Source organism: Condylura cristata, unplaced genomic scaffold (genome assembly GCF_000260355.1).
Source record: "Condylura cristata isolate star-nosed mole 26May11 unplaced genomic scaffold, ConCri1.0 scaffold00015, whole genome shotgun sequence".
Classification (NCBI taxonomy): Eukaryota; Metazoa; Chordata; class Mammalia; order Eulipotyphla; family Talpidae; genus Condylura; species Condylura cristata.
The window spans coordinates 34,768,640-34,791,884 of NW_004567116.1; the positions used below are offsets into that span (position 1 = coordinate 34,768,640).

General features: G+C 44.5%; 1 protein-coding gene across 1 annotated transcript; it reads right to left on the minus strand.

The window, feature by feature from the left end:
• Window positions 1-551: 551 nt before the first annotated feature.
• OLFML1 (olfactomedin-like 1) lies at window positions 552-22,230 on the minus strand. Its single transcript, XM_004683617.2, has 3 exons — window positions 21,970-22,230; window positions 19,677-19,965; window positions 552-1,725 (listed from the first exon to the last, which is right to left on the minus strand). The coding sequence occupies exons 1-3, from the start codon at window positions 22,093-22,095 to the stop codon at window positions 941-943; spliced, it is 1,200 nt and encodes a 399-aa protein (XP_004683674.1). The 5' UTR covers window positions 22,096-22,230; the 3' UTR covers window positions 552-940.
• Window positions 22,231-23,245: the final 1,015 nt, after the last annotated feature.

A 23,245-nucleotide genomic window follows, 5' to 3' on the forward strand; every position in this document is an offset into this window, starting at 1 on the left:
AGGTTGTAGGGACAAACATACATGGGTGAGGCTTCCTTGGAACTGGCAGAATTTTCTAACTCTATCGTCCTTTTGTATCTGTTACATTGAATAGCTTTCCTAAACTCACCTCACCTCCAATTACAAAAACTTCACTATTTATCTTGAATTATAAAGCAATTATAAAGACTTATTCTACTATCTGTGAGGTGAGAACAACTGAGGTGACATAGATGCGTGTACTTTGTAACTACACCATGTTTCAAATGTTCATATTTTTGCTTTATTATTACAGCTACCTAGCTGAGGGGTGAGGATGGGCTAGGGAAATTCAAGATTAAGTGTCAAAAAGAAATCATACTAGTGAAGTAGATCAGGTAAAAGGAGTCAAGGGTAAGGTGAAGGATAGAATTGGATTTCTAGTGGTGAGCTTAATGTAGTATATACACTTTATGTAAAAGGATGCACACCTGAAACTTATATAATGCTATATGTTATTCAATATGTTTTTAATAAAAAACTTGTACTTTAAACATTTTTAAGAAAAGAAGACATAATACTTTAGTCAGGCAGTGAAAAGTAGAAGCGGGAAGAACTTGAAGCAAAGGCCAGAGGAGAAAAAAGCCAAGAAGGATTATGGGGGCCCTACATTTCTAATTGCTGGGGTTAGGGGAGAGTTAAAATAAATGTTCATAAAAGAAAAGGCTCAAAGTAAGCTGGATCAAGGCTTTGAGAGCCAGGAAGTTTGGATGGGTGATGGAAGCTGTTGAAAATTTCTGAATGTCAGATTCACATTTAAGCTGTTGGAGATACCCAAAGCAGCAATATCTGGGAAAGGAAACATATACATCCCCCTTCTGGGCACTATCCCTGGCTGTGGTTAGTGACACAAGGGGGCTGTGGCCTCCATGTCCTGGAGAGCGGCAGCCACGGCCAGGTTCTCCCTCCTGGCTGGAATGCATTAGTCTAGAGGCTTCTTTCTCTTAGTCTGGAGTTTGTAAATGATCTGGTTTCCATCATTCCAGGCATAGAGCTGCTTATCTCGGGGGTTGTAATGGATCACAGAGTGACTTTTGGCCCGCCTGGGGAAGAACAAATTGGGCAGGTCCTCCTCACCGATAGTGCCCAAGGGGTCATAGACACAAGTAATGCGATGGGTACTACCAGTACTGTAGACCACGTAGAGAACTCCGCACAAGAGAAAGGAGGCCTCAGCTTCCTGGCTTGGGCATGGCGTATCCCAGGAGTGCTCCACTCCCAGAGTACCAGGTTCAATCTTTGTGAGAACCAAGTGGCCAAAGACACCTGGGCCTGAGTGCACAGCCCAGAGCCCGTGCTCATCCACGGCCAAGTCAATGTAAATTGAAGGGGAGTGCTGGTAGGCGGGAGCTCGCCCCGCCCCTCCCGGGAGCAGCAGTCTATCCTCCACAGTCCTCTTCTGCAGATTGTATTTGATTATCTCGTTGGAAGTCCCCTGCCTATGAAAAAATAGAAAGCCTTTGTAAATCACCTGCCCGGTTCCTTGCCAGGAATGTGTGAGGATTAATTTTCGGGGGGCTGGTTTGGTGCTGTCCTCCATGAATGCCCGTATGTTTGCAAATTCCCAAACAGTGTTGTTTCTGGATCCAGCTAAGAAGTAAACCTTTGGAGAGGTGCCGATGACATCTTTCATCCAAGACCCATCCATGTCCATAGTTCTCTTCACTATTTTCAGGGACTTTATCTCCATCAGCATGTTGTCACAGCCTGGCCAAAAGGAGAAAAAGAGGGAGGTTGCGTGATAAACAGAATGCTTCCTCGCTCCCCACCCCTATCAGCATCTAAAATCAAGTTATCACATGGAGATATCCACGATGAAGTATTACCTTTCTGTTATCTTTAATTTTGCCTTCTTTCACATGAAGGAGAGCTAGTTCCTTAACTTGTAAACATCTTCCTCTATTAAAATACAATTCTCCCTCAATTAGGCATGCTTTTCTAGTTAACTCTCTTTCCATCATTTTATGAGCTCAATTCCCCCAAAGAACAGTTCATACTCTATCTATTCTCTCTCTCACTTCTTTTTCACCATACCTCCACAGGAACTACTCTTCACCTTGCTACAAGGGGCTTTGTAACTGAAAATTCAGCACTGTTATGTTCATCTCTTACTTGATCTTTCTGTGTGACATGACAGTATTGCTCAGTTCCCGCTTGAGACTTCTTTTCCTTTATCTTTGTGTCCCACTATCGCGCCCCTCCTACCGGTTTCTTCTCCGCTTATGACGGAGACAGTATCTGTGTTCATCAAATACCACTTCCTTTCCTACTTGCCTGGCCACACATTCACAGCCCCCTTTGACTGAGGCTGTGTCCATGGGTCTGTGGTTTGTTGATGGGAGGTAGACAGAAGTGGGTTAAATTTCTGCCACCTTGGTCCATAATTATGCTGTGTCCTAGATGACCTTGGAATTTTGGAATGCTCACGGAGACCAAGTTAAAAAGAAATGTGGGCCAAGATGTCATTAGTCCTACTGGTCATTTCAGAAGAAGGTTATAACTGAATTGTTGCCCTGTAGTTGGGACTGCCCTGTTTGAGAGTCTAGCGAAGGGCAAGAGTGTCATGGAGGCAGGCAGTGCTGACTTCCCTACAAGTCTCTCAGATCCTGCTAATGTCTGCATTGTAGGTTGGAGAAAATGATCTTGGTCCTCTTTCACTGACTGCTGGAGGTGGGGTGGGGAAATAAGAATCTGGTACACAACTTCTCTCTAAGGACAGAGAGAATCCTTCCAAACTCTTTCACAGGCTTTGCTATAAGAAACCAGAGTCCTAATTGGTTATCAAATTCTTCTTAATAACTGTTGTGGTTCTCCAGGTCAACACAGGTTATCTAGAGTCAAAGAACAAGAAACAGGGCACCAGGTGTGAAACTGGACACAAGGAAGGGAGGTAGACAGCCAGGGAAGGCCCAAGCAACCGGCATTCATTAATAGCATAGCTATTAATATATACTATAGGGGTTCTCTAGCCCCCATCACACCTTTCTCATTCTTTTTTTTTATTATTAATTTATTTATGCATGCAAGAACTAGGGAGCAGGCCAGAGGTGCAGGAGGTAAGACAATTCACCAGAGACAAAGTCGGGGGCAGAACAAGCAGATGGATGAAGCAGCGGGTAGAACAGGAGAGGTTTGCTGTGCCATGTGGGTCATCTCCCTGGGTGGGGATCAAACTCAGGCCATAGTGGTGATGGCGCTGAGCCTTAGCCTCTAGGTTACCAAAGAGGCTCCACATCTTTTACATTCTTATATGGAGCTCTTCCATTTTACTTCACTAAGAAGACAGAAGTATCAGAGAACTATGTCATCTCTTGCCTGGCTTATATTGTAGTCTTCTAAGCAGTGGTGACATATACATCCTGAATACCCTTTGTCTGTCCCTGTACCCAGCAAACTTTGGGAATTATTTTTCTTTTTTAAGATTTACTTTTTATTTACATATGTATAAAAGAACTGAGCTGTGGCCCTCCCTGGTGGCGCAGCGGGTTAAAGCACAGCACTGAGAATCTGAAGCCACTTCCGCATGAGTTCGATTCCCGCCTGCCGCCTGCCCCGGAGGAGACCACATGGCGAGCCAGAACTCTCCTGACCCGCCCGCTGCTCCCCTCAGCAGTGTACTTCGTCAATCTGCCTGTTCTGCTCCCCACTCTGTCTCTGGTGAAGCCTCTCACTGTCCCTGAGCCTCTGGCCTGTACCCCAGTTCTGTATGAATAAATAAATAAATCTTAAAAAAAAAAAAAAAAAGAACTGAGCTGTAAGCTAGAGGCGTAGGAGGTGAGAGGATTCACCAGAGACAGAGTGGGGAACAGAACAGGCCGATCTAGTGACATACACTGCTAAGGGGAGCAGCAGGTGAGACAGGAAAGGTCTGCTGTGCCATGTGGGTCAGCTCCCTGGCTAGCTGGGGATCGAATTCATGCTGCAGTGGGTGGCCATATTTTAATAGTATTGAGGCTTTACCCTCCGAACCACCAGGGAGTCCCCTCAGGGAGCTTTGCAAAATGTACATGGGTCATATCTCATGTCTTACCAAAACTCTCCATATGATTGGAAGGTAAAAACTTGAGCTTTATTCTGAGTATACTTAGGAAGCCTCTGGGGCGTCTGGGTCAGACATGATAGCTTCATGGCTTCCTCCCTCACTTCCTTTGGGTTTATTTTATTTTTTAAGATTTATTTTTTATTAATGAACACAGAACTAGGGTACAGGCCAGAGGTGGTGAGTGGATTCACCAGAGATAGTGGGGAGCAGAGTAGGTAGATTGACTAAGTACACTGCTGAGGGGAGCAGTGGGTGAGACAGGAGAGGTCTGCTGCACCATGTGATCACCTCTCGGAGGGGATCAAACTGGCACTGAAGTGTCTGCAGCCAGCTTGCAGTGTTGTGCTTTAACCTGCTGTGCCACCAGGGAGGGCCTCCATTGAGATTATTTTCAAATGTCCCCCTGATCATTAAGGCCTTTTAAAACTACACTCTGATAAATGGCAGCTCTTTTCTCCAGCTCTTCATAAGCCCTTTACACAGTTAATTGTTCTCCATCGTGCTTATTATCTTCTGACATATTATGCATTCCTATTTGTTTACTGTTTGTTTGACTGCTCTCTATAGTATCTAAACTCGATGAAGATATGTGCTTTGTCTTGTTTTATTCACTGCTGTATGTCTTGGCCCTAGAATAATAATTGGCATATAGTAGGACATAAGTTGCTGAATAAATTAATTTTCCAACCACTAAATGTACAACCATTGTACCAAATCTTCCCTTCCGGCTCCCTTTATTTTCACACTGGATCTCATCCCCTTTTATCTACTCAAAGATTTAGCACCCGAAATGATCTCCTCTCTCCAGGCTCAATAGTTTCTCCCTCCCTGCTGGATTATTGCCCTTAGTAATTGAACAGGCTGTAAAATCACACATCCTGAATAAATTTTCTAGAGTGGTTTCACTTTTCAGTTCTACTTTATATTCTACTTGAAAGGAGAGTTACAGACCATCCAATTACCCCTAGGTGAGACTAATCAGTTCATTTCTCCACGAGTCTAAGCTCCCCCATCTACACCATGTCAGTTTTTATCAAGGTCATCAACAACTGCCATGATCCAAGGATCTGTTCTCAATCATTACCCTAATTAATTCTCCACAAAATTGAATTACTTCATTACTACCTCCTCTTGCAACTCTTTCTTTTGGAATCCCCACCTCCCTCTTGTGTATCTTTTCATCTTTGGAGATTTTTCCCTTGACATCTGCTGTTAGTCCTTGCTCACTCATCTTCACCTCACACCTCTTCTCTATCCACAATGATTTTCCAAGTCATTTTAGTCATTCAGCTCTGCGTGTGTGGGGAGAAAGGATGCCCTGAATGAACTCCACAGATAAAGGTTTTGTGGACTCTGCCCCATGCCAGACCACAGAGATCAACACACTGGGAACTACAAATCCCATAATGTCATCATCACAGAAGGGAGGATTGCTGGAAACTGAGGGTAGAGTTAAGCAGCCATGGCTGGTATCTCACCAGACACATGGGTCTGGGTGGGTGTGGGGGGGTGTGTGTGTGTGGTGGTCTCTTGGCTCTTGGCTTTTCGCCAGCTATCAGCATGCCAATGGGATTCCAACTCAGTGGAACTGGTAGAACACATTCATCTACCTATCACCCTCTTTTTCTCTCTGAGTATTCAGTTCTTTATTTTCCCCTTCTTTTGTAAAGAAATGCTTTATTAACCTTTTTTGTGTGCCTACAGTTGAATTTTATTATAAATCCCTTTAAGCGTACAGGTGAGGACACACAGTCAGGCAACCTATTTCACATCAGGGTTGCCTTGTAACATGTGTACATTCTAAATGATGATGAATTCTGAAGATGTATCTTCATTCTCTTTCTGATGTCTACTCTGCCCCAAACCCATTTATCAGACTGTCTGTTCAATGCCCCCACTAGATATATGCAAACTTAACTGATTCAAAACAGGCCTCTTTTCCTAGATGCTCTGTCTCCTTATTCTCCCTATTTTGGGTAAGAGTCTCAACCAAGTTTGTTACCTAGAAGTCATGCCTGCTTCCTTTCCTTCTATTCCCCCACTGCTAGCAAGTTCTGATGGTAACTTATGTTGACATTAGGATTTTACATTTAAAACACTCAAATACATACCTCGCCTCTTGCTAAGAACCCTCACCTCTGCCTAGACTGCTATAACAGTCTCCTAACAGCTCTGATTTTATTTTATTAATAGTTTACTTACAAAGAGCTAACCCACGTGGCACAGCAGACCTCTCCTGTCTCACCTGCTATTCCCCTCAGCAGTGTATTTCAGTAGATCTGCCTGTTCTGCTCCTTACTCTGTCTTTGGTGACTCATCACACCCCCTGCACCTGGCCTGCAACTTAGTTCTATGCAAAAATAAATAAATAAAATATTTTACAATTAAAAAGTAGTTTATCTACAGGACATTCTTTGCAAACAAGTACCAGTCATCAGTTTAAAAGCATAAGTAATGCCATTTACCAGCTAAACCCTTTTTCCTGTCACATATGGAACAAAATCCTAGCCCCTTAACCTTGCCTAAGGGACTTCCATGACGCAGCCAGCCCTGTCTCTGGGATTTTATTCTCTCACAGTGATGTGACTGCATGTGGCTTTTTTGGTGTTCCGGGAGGTGCCAAGTTTGTCTGCTTCGGGATTCTGGTGTTTGCAGTCCTTACACCTATGATGCCATTTTTGTGATTTCCCCCCAGATCTGCATCTGATAATCCTTTAAACTTCAGTTTCAATATCATCTCCTTAAGAGGCTCCTTGTGACAACTGTATCTAAATAAGACTTTCCTTGATTTTTCCACTCAAGCATTTTTCTTATTTCCATGAGATCATTTATCTTATTCTGTACTTATCACAACTGTTTTATCTGCTCCCTATTGTCCTCCCTCACCAGACTACCCCTGAACAAAAGCAGAGCATTTGTTTCCATGTTTACTATTTTTCCTACTATTTTGCCTAACACAGAACTTTGTGGAGTCAATAAATATCTGTTAAATGAATGAGGGAAATAGTTTCATTCAAGCAAATGTTTTTCTAGGGTCTAAAATGTGTTGCACATCCGGAGTTCTGACCACGGACCTTCCTTAAGTAATAATAAATTGCGAAGTACTTTAAAGCTTTTAAGATACATTCAAATCCATTATTTCATTTAAAAATCGGACACAAGTGCTCATCGAGGGAAGATGTGGGGACAGGAGTGATAGGTGGGTGGGAAAGCAGCCATAACCGGGAAAAGTCGAGGCCTGAGAAGGCCAGTCCTTTTGGGGGGCTTTGGTGAGCGGGTTCTGTAGGTCTCCCTCTGAGGATGCTTTGGCAAAGCCTCCACTGAACAGCACATGGCAATTTTATTAAGGAAAAATACATTTGCATAAACAATCAAAGGCGATTTTTTAAAGGGGCAAGGTTCCTAGGAAAAAGTTGCCTGCATAGACACAGGTGGGCTATCTTAGGATAAGATCTACACTTTGCCAGAGCCAGGGGTGTCCTTAGACAGTGTTCTTTGGGATAATTCATTCCTTTGTAGAATTTCATTGCTTTTGGGTTGCATTGGGATGGTTTCTTTTAATGACAAATAATCCTTTCTCACCCCACCTTTGCTTCCTAGAAACTTCCATAGTAGGTTTAACCACTTGCCAATCATCCCTACTCTCACCTCTGGTTTTTGACTTGTAAAACTTCCAGCCTAAATTTTTCTACTATAAATTTTCACTTTCAATGGTCATGTCATCAATGACAACTCCCAGATCGGCTCCTCTGTCCAGAGCCATTGGGAACCTTATGCATTAGGCACATAACAGAAGAACCCCCGCCAGGTTGAGCTTCAACTAGAGACTGTAGGGTAGGAAAGGGAAGAGTGGACTTTCTTGTTTCCAAGGGCCCATCTCTGCCAGGCCCAGTGTGTAACAGGTACAGGTTTCACGGACTCCGCCCCCACTCGATGCTGGAACTCCAAATCCCGTCAGTACCAAGAAGAAGCAAGCAGGGACGTGAGGGCGGAGCTGAGCAGCCAGGTGGGGATAAAACCGGACATGTGGGCTCTTGGGGTCTCTTGGCCTGGTGGTTCGCAGCTGATCATTTTGGCGCTCCATCGGTTTTCAGCGTGCCGGTGGAGTCCACGTCAGCAGAACTGGTAGGACATCCTAGTTAACCTGTGTTTCTCTCCCTCTTTCCCTGGGTTATTCCCTTACCTTTCTCCTTATAAATAAATCCATTATTTAACCTTTTGAGTGTGTCCATAATACGATTAAATCGTAAGCACACGGGTAAAGACCCACAGACAGGCAACCCAATTCACATTGGGGTGCCCTGTAACAAGTGTACTCATTTTCAGTTTCACCAGCAGCCTCTGTGTCGTGTACATGCCCTGCTCTCCCTGCATTCTATGGAGGATGACTGAGGGATCATAGATATGTTTAATAGTGAAGAAGAGGGACCCATGGGCTGTTAAGGAAATTCATCAGTTGATTTCTAATGACCAAGCACAGGGGCTAGTGAAGTTAAGAAATTCCCACATATACATATAATATGCTTGGTGCTGTGATAGGTACTTTATTTAGTTCTTACAATAAGGGTAAGTGGTAGATATTTTAATCCATATTTTCCAAATTAAAAAAAAAAGAGAACACTTGTATAAGTTACTTAAATACGTCATAATACATCGGTGGGGGCCTCTGAACTGAGTCTGAGCCAGGAGGCAAGGTCAACCCAGATAACTTGGCAAGGCACAGGGCCATGGTGGAGGTGTGTGTGTATGTGTGTGTGCATGTGTGCATGCATGCTAAAAAAGGGTGAAGGATGGGTGAAGCCAGGTGCACCCGGAGAGGAACAGATGAGAGCGATGGCTAGTCTGGCACCTAATCACAAATTGAGTGCTACTTGCACTGAGTAGGAAGCCCCCAGCCTGCCCATCTTCCTGGGAGGAGTTAGCAGGCCTGCAGCTCACCTAGCATGGGGCTATGTCAAAGAACAAAGCATATTACTTATAGGAAAATGTTTATTTAAAATACAGCAGCAACTATGCACTCTGCTTTCTCCTTCTATGCAGAGTTAGTGCTTGGAGAAATAATAAATGAGAAAGTGTTGCTAAATAATTTTGATCAAGAAACAATTCTATGAAAAAAGAACAGAATTCCTACCTCCTTCCTTGTGCTTCCTTCCTTCTACATCTCCTGTCCCTTCCGTTGCTGAACCTGGACAGAACCTGGGGCAGGAATGGGATGAATTGTTTCTATTTCTCTCTGTGTCTCCTGATAAGCCCTTTTTATCAATCCAGCCATAGCTTTTCCAGTTATAAAGGGAGGAACTGAGGTTGGATGTTTTCCATAGTTTCTTCTGGATATATACTGTATCTTCATAAATTCCTCCTTTTTGGAATTTAGGGAGAATATACTGCCAATGTTTGAGCTAAAGGATAAGTGAAAATATTCTGCTGTACTTCCCTTAAGAAGAGATAATTTGTAGGAGGGAAAGGTTGAGGAAGAATAGCAAATAGATTTATAAACCTTGAATACAGCCAAGATGCAAATTATTTAACAGAAACAATAACATGCAAGATTCCAAGCAAACCATGGCGGGGCGGGGAGGAGAGGAGAGGAGAGGAGAGGAAATCTGTGACTTCCCCCTCAGGCAGAATTTCAGACAAGTAATTAGGATAGAATCTGGCCCAAGGCCTCACAGTGAATCACATATAAATATTACTTATTGGAATCAATTTTAAGACTTTTTTTCTTATTTAATGGCAACACTCTCCACTAAGACTTGTCCTTCTATATGGGAGTGACTCAGAGAAGATATTTTAAAAACATCTGTCTAGATGTTGGTAGTGAATAAACTGGAGAGAAGTGGGGGGAGTGGGATATACCAAGAGACTGGTAGAGAATTTGTTAGTACTATCCAGATGAAAGATAACCAGAGAGCGATGGGCAAGGAAAAAGAGAATGGTTCCCAGAAGGAATTAGAACAAGAAAGATCAGGGCCCTTCCTTGTGGCACAAGGGATCAAGTCTCAGCACTATGAAGCTACCTATAACCACTGTGGCAAGAGTTTGATCCCTGGCCAGGGAGGTGACACACATGGCACAGCAGACACTTCTTGTCTCACCCACTGCTCCCCTCAGGAATGTATTTCAGTAGATCTGTCTGTTCTGCTCCCCACTCTGTCTCTGGTGAATCCTCTTACTCTCCTCACCTCTGGACTACACCGCAGCTCTTATATGCATAAAAATAAATCTTAAAAAAAAAAGAAAAAGATCATATCTTAGTAACTGAGTATACTGAGGGACCTGGATGATAAAACAGATGGTGTTGATAGAATGCATGAGACAGTAACAGAGAAGGAAATGCAGGTTTGCTTGGGAAGAAGAGTGATAGATTCTTTAAAAAGAACATTCCTGAGCCCTCCCTGGTGGCGCAGTGGGTTAAAGCACAGCACTAAGAAGTAAAGCCCACACGGGTGACTTGGTGATGGGAAACCCGCGGGGATTACAATTGAGATGGAAAAAAAAATGTACAAAATGATGTAAAAATAAACTGCTATTTAAAAAAAAAGAAGTAAAGCCACTTCCACATGAGTTTGATCCCCGCCTGCCCTGGAGGTGATCCACATGGCTCAGCAGACCTCTCCTGACCCACCTGCTGCTCCCCTCAGCAGTGTACTTCTGCCTGTTCTGCTCCCCACTCTGTCTCTGGTGAAGCCTCTCATCATCCCTGCACCTCGACATTTACCCCAGCTCTGTATGCAAGAATAAGCAAATCTTTAAGAAGATTTATTCTTATCCTCTATCAGTTAGAGCAAAATCATGAATATGTATTTACCTCTAGTGTAAAAGTAGTTTACAGACCAACAAAGTATCTTTGAACACTCCCCAGCGTCCCTTTTGCGCCATTGCTGTCGTCCCATCATCGGCTGCTCTAGGCTCGGAGCATTCCTGACTATGCTGAGCAATCATGAGCATTCTGACTGCCTCTTAAAATTTCACTATAAAACTTGACCTTCCAGTCACCTGAATTATACTCATGTGAGTAAACATTTGTTAATACCTATTGAGGGACAAATCCAATGTTAGACTTTGCAATAACAGTGATGCCCGCTCTCAGATGAGGAGCCAGGTCCTTGTGTAACAATGTGAGCGCTCTAGAAACGGGAAGTTCCAGTTCCCTGCCCAACCCAAGGAAGTGTGGATCGGAGCAGTAAAGAGAAGGTAGAAAAGACTGGGGATGGGCTGTACGGGAGAAGGAGGAAGACTAGGGAAAGGATGAAGAAATGGAAAGATGGAGAAATTACAAGACTGGAGGAGGTGCATGAAGCAGAGAGACAAATGCAGAAACTTCTTGGCCTTGGACCTGTAGGAGGAACTTAGGGAGCAAGGGGAGACACTCGGAAGAGACAGAGACGTGGGTGAGAGACCCGTGAGAAGCTGACCATGGCAGCCTTTATCTTCACTTGGATTTTGAGCTTGCTCTTTTCCTTCCATACCTGCCTGGACCCTTCTGCCACTTTCCCAAGGTCCTTCACCAGCAGGTGCCTTAGACTGTGTCAGGCTTTCTGGCCTCAGAGGTGAGTCCTCCTGGAGAAAGGAGGGGAGAGAAGTTGGGGCTGTAGGAAATACTCGAGCCAGTTTCTTCATCTGAAAAGATGTCACAATGGTGTCTACCAGCAGGGCAGTCCCGGTCACTGGACTAAATAACAGTTGATGCAATCTCTACCAAGGAGTTGCCAGAGACTTTTGAATAAAATATTCAAGGTCAGAAAATGCTGATCTTTCTCTGTTCCAGACACAGTGGTAGACTTGAGGAACACAGCTGAAATAATTCAGGGTGCATGAGATATATTTGATGTCCTCAGGATAGTAGGACAAGCCGAGCCTAGAGCAGCCGATGATGGGACGACAGCAGTGGCGCAAAAGGGGTGCTGGGGAGTGTTCAAAGATACTTTGTTGGTCTGTAAACTACTTTTACACTAGAAGTAAGTACAATATTCATGATTTTGCTCTAACTGATAGAGGATAAGAATAGAAAGCCTGGGCCCTCCCTGCTGGCACAACGGGTTAAAGTACAGCACTATAAAGCTAGCTGCAGCCCACTTCAGCACGAGTTTGATCCCCAATCAGAGAAAAGACCCACATGGCGCGGCAGACCTCTCCTGTCCCACCCGCTGCTCTCCTCAGCAGTGTACTTTGTCAATCTGCCTGTTCTATTTTCCACTCTGTCTCCAGTGAAACCTCTCACAGCCCCTGCACCGCTGGCCTGTACCCCAGTTCTGAATGCATGAATAAATAAGATAGGGGAGGCTGTATGTCCAGGAAACTTTTCACACAAGGAGATGGGTTAGAAGGGATTAGCATAAGCCACAAATCAATTTATAGAAGCCAAGACCCTTAGGCCTCAACACTCAGAACAGGAGTTGCAACACCTAAACAGGTGTCAAACTGTTGCAGGGAATATCAAGAGCACCACAGACCTAAAGGTGAAGACATGGGGATTAAGTAACAAACCATCCACTCATGAAGCTGGATGGGCCCTTTTCTACCAAAAGAAGATGATAAAACCCAGCACTGCCCCACAGAGGGCAGCAGTCCAGCCCACTGGTGCCGATGCAGGTGCTTCTTGCCACCCACTCTCTCCCTCTGCAGGGCAGCAGCCTCCTGCCTGCCCATGATCTCTACCATGCTGGGGCTTCTCTTCACTGGCCTCCCTCAGCAGAGTCAGATCTCCTCAAAGCTGCCTGCCTGCAACCACGCAGGACTCTCTCAGCAAACCCGTTCCTTTAGAGGCAGCTCTTCCTACCCACTTGTGTCTATACAAGTGACTTTTACTCTCCTATCCCTTTCCTCAATAAATCTGCTCTTTTAAATATAACTCATGTCTCTGTGTCTTGGAGAAACTTGCTGTGTGCTGTTGAAAGGGAAGCTGTGGTAAAACCTTTCCCATAGTGAAGGCAAGGGCCCTGCACTGAACTTACCACCTCCAAAAACAACATCATAACCAGCAGGAATTGCTTTCATAGAGAATGTTATTTCATGGAGAATAACAAAAGAAAACAAATCATTTAAAGAAAGCTAGGTGGGCTATAAATGGCTTTGTTTGCTATTTTATGGAGTTTGCAGGAACCTGTAGATTATGTTGACTTACTCTAGCAAGGTAACCTTGGGGAAGTTCAGGATCAAATCCTGCAACCAGAAACAGGAAGATCTACTGGTAGGCTCTTGCAAAAATCATGATTGGAGGTGACGTGAGAATGGTTAAGATAGAGTGAATGTGAGACCCTTAGAAGGAAGAAGCTCTTGATATGGTGACTGGTCAGATGAGGGCCAAAGGGATGCTCCTGAGATTTTTAGCCCAAAAAACTGGACTTCTGGTAACAGAGAATGAAGAAAGAATTTAAAAAATAAACAATGGCAGGGAACTTAAAGTCAAGGGGGTGGAGGGTGGGGAAAGCCATGCTTCTTGGCCAGGGTTTGAAAGAATGATCTAAACCCATCTGTTTGTGAGTAGAAATCAAATAGTGACCAAGAGTTCCCAAGTATGTCCCATGAGTGGATCGGAAACAGCTTAGCACTGGGAAGCAGGCATCTAGTCCCGGAAGGGCTGGGCTCCTACCGAGAGTGTCTCTGTGGCAACCTTGGAGCTGATCCCGGCTCTTTCTGGTCTCCCTCCTGTGCACACTCACCACCCCTATTGCCAGCACTCTCTGCACACAAGGCTAATGACCTCCCTAAAGCCTCTGGACCTGGCAATCCAAGGCTCAGCTGTCTTAAGCAGAACAGTATGGTAGGCAAGGTGTGAGTGTGTAGGATCAGCTGCCTTGGCTTGAATCCTGCTCTGGGTCTTGCACAAACTGTTCAACTTCTCAGTGCCTTGATTTCCTCATCTCTAAAATGGACTATAATTCCCATCTCATAGGGTTGTGATAATTGGATGACAGTCTCTAAGAAGATACAGAACATGCTTAAAGATTATCTGGCAAAAAAGAAGCGCTGAAGAAATACTCACTATTATTCACATCATTTTCATTCTCCACACCTTGAATGTGAGAAACAGCTTATCACAAAGCAGCTGAGCCGGGGTGTGGTTCTCCCACCTCCACTGCCCAGCTTCTTCCCACCTGAGATCTAGCCCACACTGAGCCTCACCCTCAGTGAGAGTGCTACTCATTTACTTGAAGCGCCCTTTATGGTATTTTCCATTTAATCAGCTCTTTTGCAATGTTAAGACTCTGCTGGAGAGTTACTTTCCAGATTCCACAGGTCCCCTGCCATCTCCATGGCAACCCTGACCTTACTTCCACCTCTGCTGTGTTTCTGTGATGCAACTCTGGCACAGTCACTGCTGGGCTCTTTTCCTGGGCTTGTTTCAATGCTTCCCTACTTGACTGGAAGCTTTCTGAAGGCAAGGATGTTATCTATCCAATGTGCCATCTCTAATGCTCAGTACACTGTCAACATATATCGGGGATTCAGATAGACATTTGTGGGAGGAATGAACAATGAATGGATTACAAGAGAATGAGTGGAGGTTCACTCCATTGCACCCATGAACTATCAGCTTGCACAATGTTGCGACCTCCTGTTGGTCTTTGCTGTGAGGAAATTGGTGGTCTCCTTGTAGGCTGCAGTCCCTACAGATTAACGAGCAAAAGCCGTGCTGTGTACACAGACATTTCTGGAGCCAGCACCAGGCCTAAGGGGCTCTTCAGGGACAGCACAAGAAAAGCTGTACTCACACCTCTGGTGCTGCTGGAGCAACTTTTGGTGTGTGAGAATGTGTGTGTGTGAGTATACACACATGCACCAAATACTCTCACACCCCACAGACTGACCCCCTCCTTTGTGGTAGAGTTACATCTCTCTGAATATTTTGTCCTGCTCGTCACGAACTAGTGGACCTTGGGAGTTGGCACACATATATGTCTTATTTGGCTTCCAGTGGATTTTCACTTAGCTCGTTTGTTTTTAATGACTTTGTATATGAGGCAGGCACATTTAGACACCTGAATGGGTACCAGAGGCATTTAAATTTGCAGCAACAGACTTTCTTCTTTGAAACACGATCCAACAAAAGATGTGAGCTCTTTAATTCAACAGGGAGAGGGTTACTTGAGATAACCTGCCTGCATCCTTGCAACAAAAGAAACTGGACTAAGCCAGAAAACAAAATGAAATCTTCTATAATGACTTCTTTTTGCTGCCTTCAGACTTTTTCTTTGTAAGCTCTTTTTAAGTTAAAAAAAGGTTAATACTCTTGTCCACTAAAGATTGAAGCCTGTGGGTTTTGCCAAAGACTACTAACTGGATAAATTCTCAATCTGGATATCTAAGGGAAGGTTGCTTTACTATAAATCACCAAGTGCAAGCAAAAATACCCGTTTACTAAGAAAAGCTATAGAACATAAGACTTGGAATGATTTTTCAACATAAGTCAGATACTACTCAAATAACTTTCACTCACTTCAGTATAAATTATGTGTGTTTCCCAAGTCCTGAAACATCCCTGGAATTGTGAACCTCACATGAATATCATTTGGGAGTCATCTTTAAATCAAGCTTGAAGACTTGAGAACCTTTCTATAAGAAATGGCATAATTAGAATCCTTCCTGGTGGTACCAGGGGTTAACTATGAAGCAATCGCAGCCACTGCAGCAAGAGTTCAATTCCTGGGCAGGGGGCTGACCCACATGGCACAGCAGACCCCTCCTGTCTCAGCTGCTGCTCCCCTCAGATGTGTATTTCACTAGGTCCCCCTGTTCTTTCCCCCACTCTATCTCTGGTGAATCCTCTCATCTCCCTCATCTCTAGTCTGTAGCCCAGTTCTTGTAAACAAATCTTAAAAAAAAAAAAAAGAAATGGTGTAATTATAGAACACCTCTATTTTACTAATTTTCTTCTGTGTTTGGCCTTTTATAGTTGCCCAAGAAACACCTCTAGAATAAATAAAAGCAATTTGCACTGATGTTAGAATTTCTTGGATTTCTCCTGAGACACAGGTTGAAATGTTCCAGGGAAGATGTATCATCTTCTCCCTACATGTTTTCTAAAATACCTCTTCTACAGAGAACACGTATGGATAAAATCCCACGATGTGCCCCTGGAGACCCCTGCCTCACTCATATTCTCCACACTTCTGTCCACACAAAGGTGCTGACTGAGACCTAATGCCTTAGTGTTGCGATCCTTCAGGGAGAGGTTAAGAGAGGAAGGTCAGTGCTGGCACAGGAAGGAGGGACAGCCAATTAGCAGTACCAGCTGCGCCACCCTGACTGGTGGTCCCAGGTAGCCATCATTCTGAATAACCCTCAAGAGTCCCACCCAGTGTCCTTTGCTGCACAGTCCCTCTCCCTGAAGGGGGAGCCCATGAATAGGACAGGAAAGCACCTCTGAGGTGACCCTATAAGACAAAGGCAACGGGACTTTGTAGTGATCATTATGGCCCCAAATCAATAAATTTTGCTAAAGCTGAGACGATCTGTTCCCAGCATTAGAAGACTAACATAGGCATAGTTACTAACAGTGATGGCCAAAAAGTGGGGCGGGTGCAGTGTGTAAACTACAAAGCATGTGTGCTAGGGGAATACACTGACATACCAAAGTCTATCCTTAGGCAGAGAACTTCTGAAAATTCTAGGTCAGGGAGCCCTAATCACATGGCTGTGATCACTTACAGGTTTGTCTTTCCTTAAACTAAGCTGTGAGGGGCCTTTACCATCAGTATTTCATTTAGAGAATTTCTAGTCTTTTCCACAGGAGGCCCATAGAAATGAAGGTGTTGGTACATTCATGGTCTAGTTGCAGAATTGAAGGCACACAGATGTGTGTGATTGAAAGCACTGTGGAGGACTGACTGAGGTGCTCTAGGAGGAACAACTACCTGATGGTGGATTCACAGGAAAATACACAGCAGTTTTGTGCCATAAGAGGTGGTAGAAAAAAATTAGAATACACTTACATATATTTTCATATTGCAACTGCATGTGGAGGAATTATGGGAGAAGAGAGCAGAGATCATTTGGGGCCATTTTGTGAAGAGTGTCCCCCAAGGGGAAAGCTAAGAGATTTGAATGGATTTTTTTTTTGACATGACAATTGGCAAGTGACCAAAAAATTTCTACAAAAGGAGTTTATGCTGTGGGAAGCAAACAGATTAGAAAAGGTAAACCCAGAACTCAGAAAAACATGAGGAGGCGAGAGCAGGAAGGGTGCAGACCTGTCCTCACTCCCCTGTTCCTACTGGCAGGCACGCAGCTCACCCTGTCTGGGGAGCAGAGTGTGGGCTGCATCATAAACCCACAGATCATCAAACAAGGACTCCAGAGGCAAATTCACAAAAAAGTAAACTCTGCCAACAGTTTCGGTAAGCTTGGAAGAGGGGCCTGAGCCTTGTGTGGGCTTCTAAGCATGAAAGGAAAAATCTCTGAAAAGCTCAAAGAAACGTTTACTTTCACGGTGGAATTGGGAGAGGGAATATTTCAGGGCTCCAGTGCCTGAGGGAAGAGGTGCAGGGTGATGGAGGGAAAAGCAGCAAGTCCATACTCAGGGCCTCTGCTGTGCCCTAGCTGGGCTGCCAAGGGGCCTGGGGAGGACCAGGAGGCCTGCCAAGGCTTGGGGGGGACCAAGAGCCCTGCAGGCATTCAATCCAACACCACTGTTCAGACTTGGGGTCCTGCCTCATCCTGGTATGAAAGTTGAGGCACACTCCAGCTCAGGCAGCATCAGCACCCAAACTTCCACTTCAGCTTTTTGGGCATTCTCTGTGCACCCTCTCCTGGCTTACCTCTGTCCTTCACCCCACTATCCCTCTAACTCCCTTTCAGAGGATGGTTCATCTCAAGACAATGTTGAGACCAAAGAGCATCATTCACTTAACCAAGTTGATCAGCTGCATCATACTATTGATAAGGCACCTTCCTCTTTGCTGACTAAGAGATAACATGTTCTCTTTTCCATCAAAGTCTAATAACTCCTCTCTCTGTATGATGGTCCCCCAATCCATTCATTCATTTGTTTACTTGACTATTTGCTAAAAAATCTTTATTGAGCATAGACACTGTTCTAGGCATGAAAGATATAGCATTGAACATGTAATGCAGAATCCAGGTTTTTATGTGAGCGGCCATTCTAGATGGATGTGTAGAAAATAAACTGTGAACAAATGAACGAACTAGAAAATTTCAGACTAATAAGTGCTCTGACAAAACTAGTAATGAGCGCTTCAAAATTCCTCTCAAGCTTCTTATCTCAACCTGATTCCTACCAACCCCCAATACCCTAAGCCAAAAGCCTGAGGAAGTATCCTAAACCCGTCCTTCTCACTCATTTTCATTTTCATTTATCAGTCACCAAGTCAAATGGACTCCAGCTTTGAATAGCTCGGTACCATCTTCTCTCCCTTTCTCTCTGGCACCACACACACACCATCATTTATTTTCCAGATTACTGTTGTATTCCCATGGCGTGAGCCCTCTCTCTAGATCTGTCCTCTGCACGTCATGCCCTTCCTTAATAGGATGCAGTGGTTCTTGATAGCTTCTCCCGTTAAATGTAATGCCCTTAGCTTAGCATTGCAAGGTCTTGCATTATGTTGGTCCTGCTGAATCCTTCACCTTGTCTCCACAATCACCTGCCCCCACACTCACCTGCCCCCACACTCACCTGCTCCCGCATAGCTTCTCCCATGTCCACATCATATATCCTAGTGACACGGACATGGTACCCACCCTTAAAGTGCATTTTGCTCATTCTTCTCTAACTTCTCTGCCTACAATGCCGATCAAGTGCCATCTCATTTTGGGACACCCTTCTATCCTCTGAGTTCTTTTAAGAAGGACTACATTGAGAAGATAGGGGAAACCTTGAACACCTGATGACCCTCAGGCTTAGTTCCCGAATGGCTTTGCTCATATCTGGGGCATAATTACCATATAAATAAAGTTTTCCTATTTGCAGTGACAACAACTCAGAATACAGACTCTGAGCTGGGGAATTGTCTCCCTCATTGTTTTAATAAGATGGACTCATGCCGGGAAATTTCCCTTCTCATTTATGTTTTCTCTGTTTAATACTTGTTATTATAATTTGAGTTCCTAACCACTATTCTTAATGGGCTGGAAGTGATTCTGATGGATTACAAGATTGGTGACAAAGCCCCTGGATGTCAACATCCTGACAGTACACATGGTAATAACTCTCAGCAGTTCCTGCCTCTGAGGGGTGCCTGCTGCCATCTCCAATTTCAGACTATTACCTGGCACACCTGCAGCTTCTCCCTTCTGCTTTTCCTCTTCCTCCCCCAGTGCAGAGCAGTTCCACCACCCTGCCACCTTCCCTGGCTGGCGCTGGGACCAGACACCTCCACAAACCAAGATCTCTCAGGAGATGCCCTTCCTGGGCTGACCCCTGGCACCAAAACCCTGACTTTCTATGGGGCCTTTAGGAACAATCTGAAAGTCAAAGCTGCTTTCAGAGACTGGAATTCCCAACACCTGTGCCCTACTGAGGGGTCTCTTCCGGCATAGGTACACATGCAGCCAGTTCTCACTCTTACTCCATCAGCCCCTGCCTGCACCAGGCTGTGTCCGTGAGTGTCACACCCCTGAGAGGGCAATAAATAAAAGAAGCAGGTTCTCTTACTTGCATTCAGCAGAGTCCGGATCTTTTTTTCTTCTTCAGCTTCTTGGACTAGCTTTTCTGCTAGTGTCTTGTCTTCTGATTCTACGCATGCGTCAGCTGTGCGCAGGTACTCCAGGTAGTCGAGCTCCCGCTGGGCACGTTCCACTCTCAGGGCCAGGTGGTTCACCGCACTCTTATACTCGCTCGTGTAGGTCTGACATCTTCCCAGCAAGACCGATATGTTTTTTGAGAACTCTCGAAAATCTTGAACATATGCCCTCGTTGTTTGGGTACATTTTTCCAGTCCTTGCTTCAGTCAGAAAACAAATACCCAAATTCTGATTAGCTAGTTAAACTACTCAAATAATACAAGTAACTATCAGTCATAGAAAAATATTTTTAAAGTATAAAAAAATAAAAAAGGGGGATGAAAATATCACCCATAATTCCTTAATGCCAAGTGCTATTGATACTTGAATGTATCCATTTTTACAAGTTCTTAATGTTTGCATTTAGTCATAAATATATGTATATTTAAAATGTGATTTTACTATATGTGTGTCTCACAACGTATTTTTGACTTCTGGCATATTGTAAACAGATTTCATTACTAATTAATATATATCTATACCATAATTTTGATGATTCAGAATCCCATCAAATTGAAAATACTTAATTTATTCCGTTAAACTCCTTAATAGACTTTTTTACTATTCATTTTTTTTACTATTCAAACAATGATGAAAAAAATCCTTTTATTTACATTGTAATGTAAATGCATTTGTATTTCTCTAGTAATTTATTTTCTTAAATTACAAGAAGGAAATTCCATTCCAGATTGGCACGGAGCCCAGCACACAGTGGTAGTAGTTAAACACTTACTGAATGAGAGAATAAATGAATGAAGAATGGAAATGGGATTGCTGGGTCAAAGAGTATATCTACCTAAAGTTCTGTTGGCAGCTTACCAAAATGCACTCCACAAAAGTAAAATTTATACTCCAAACAGCAGTATGCCAGGCTTACCTATGTTTGTTTGGAAGGGAAACGGAGAAGGAGGTAGAACCAGGGGAGGGGGAGGGTGGGGCAGAGGAGATCAAAGAAAGAACTTCAAGTGTCTGCCATGGGCCACCAGTGACGGCCTCCTGGGACTTACCTTTCCCAACCAGGGTGGGAAAATCTATATAAATCACATCCGCGTCTTTTTCGAATGTATATTCATAGCTAACAAAGTATTAGCCTGTACTCTATACCTTTACCTAAGAACTCTTAAGTCGTTGAGAAAAACTGGGGGATTTGGCTGGTGCTAATACCAGGACAAGGTGGTGCCAAACACGTAGGGCCCTTGTACGATGGAAACCTGGCACTTTTAGGAAGGTGGGACTGGGGAGGCAGGTGCATCTGAGTAAGAAGCCCTTAGAGGCCTCGAGCCCCCAGGCCCTTACTTGTTGGTTAAACATTCAAAAAGGAGTCCAGTTTGCTCCCCGGAATTATTTTACTCTATAACCAAATGAGCAAATAAATGTGAACTAGAAGAGTTTTCAGGAAAATATAGAAAATAAACACTGGATATGATTGTCTTTGAAAGGAGATAAATAATTTATCAAAATTTAACTTGTACGAAAACAAAGCAATTACATATGAAATAGCCAGTATCAAAGCCAGGGATGTATCAAAGGTGGAGGGAGGAAGCTGAAAGAAGGGGAACATGGGTGTGTTACATTTGTCCTGGAAGCCTATCTGTGCTGCAAAAAATTGTTGAGTTTTGCATTTTTCATGAGATGGTAGCTGTAGCATATGGCAAAAAAAGGCCCTAACACTTTCTCTAGAAATCTGCTATTTCTAAACCAGTCCAGTTTGGCAAATGGTTAAGACACAGCCTCAGTACAATCACATGAAAAAAAAACTGAACTCTATTATCACCCCTATATAATAATACATAGAAAACATGTCCAAAGTTTTAAACTTTCCCATTTAAAAAGTTGGGCACTACCACCATGTCAAGTGATGTTCTGAGTATGGATTCATTTATTAAATCTTCATGAAGCAGTGGGAGATACATTCTATTCCCATCCTGGTTTCACAGATGGGAAGAGCACCTCCGAGCACAGTGAAGCTGCTGGGAGTCTGCAGCGTGGATTCTGGCTCTGGTGCTCTAAGTCCTTAGACTGCAAAAATTTCAAGTGCAACTTTAGCAATGTAATTATCATTTACAATCTGGGAGAAATGCATCCCAGGAGGGGGTGGAGGGTGGGTAGGAAACGGTGACTTCCTGGGGACCTGTACCTGGGACCAGGAGCACAGAGGCACCTACCTCCAAGACTTGAAAGCGCTGGTAGATGTAGTGCACCATGGCGGGGTCCTGGGCGCACAGGGGTGAGGGCAGAAAGGCAGCAAGGACCAGAGCCAGGAGAGCAGAAGCTCCCTGGAGGACCCTCATTATCGTGCACGCCACCCAGAGGTGGGGCCTCTTATGCCGTGCTTCTCCAAGAAGACTCAAGGGCCCAGGTGGTGGTCTCCTGCTTTCTAGCTGCTTCTGTGGCAAATCCTCTAAAAACAGCCTGAGAGCAAAGCTTGCTTGTTATTCCACCAGATGCCTGACCTCGCTTTGCAAGCTGGTGATCAAGTCCAGCTGTTGGCAAGCTGGTCCCCAGAGGCCGTGCAGGCCCACTAAGGGTAGAGAGCATCCTGGTCCAGCCTCTGTTGAAATCACCCTTGACACACACTGACCCTCCCAGGCTAGTGGCTGCAGCTGTTTTCAGGCCTGACAGGGTGTGAGTTGGGGCAGGGGAGAGGAGGGCTTCTCCCCTTTCCCCAGCTCTTTGTGTTTTACTTTTACTTTCCCCCTCCCTAGTGGACTCTACAGGCCAATCACAGGCCTGACCCAACACAAGCCACCCCCAGCTTTTCAAACTTGGAATCTCAGTTTAGTTACTGGAAAAAATTCCCAGGATCCTTTTCCCAGAAGTCCTGTCAGGAGACCCCACCCCTCCTCCAGACTCATTTTGCATTCCTGCAGCTCTTAAAGACACAGCGAGGAAAGATGAACGTTCTGCTGCCCTGTGGTCTCTGAACAGCCAATGCAAGGGGTTGCCTGCGGCCTGGCCACCCGGGCTGAGAGTTGGAAAATCTGAGGATCCAGCTCAGACTGGGCACAATAGTAGTTACTGATTAATACAAGATTGCTTCCAGAGACAAACCATCAGGAAGTGAGCTCCTTTGTAGGAAGGCCTTGAGTCCTAGTGGCTGAATCCCCGGCCCCGTGGCTGCAGGCCACAGTAACACAGAGGACACCGTCCTGCAGGCCAGAGTCTGGTTGAAAATAAGTCCTGTTCCTGGGGTTAGTTGGTGAAAAGCTCCCCCTTTCCCCACTGGCAATGCAGACCTTTGCTCATCTCAACCTCTCCTCCCACTGCTGGGCAGGACACACAAACTCCTTTCTTAACTGCTTGCCACAGTGGGGAAGGTCCGGCCACAGACAGCATGGAGATGGAACTCGGCCAGGACTCAAAGACCTGGGTTTGCATTTGGACTCTTTAAGAGACTCAGAAAGTCAGAATTTCCCACCATGGCTCATGCATGTGTTTGTT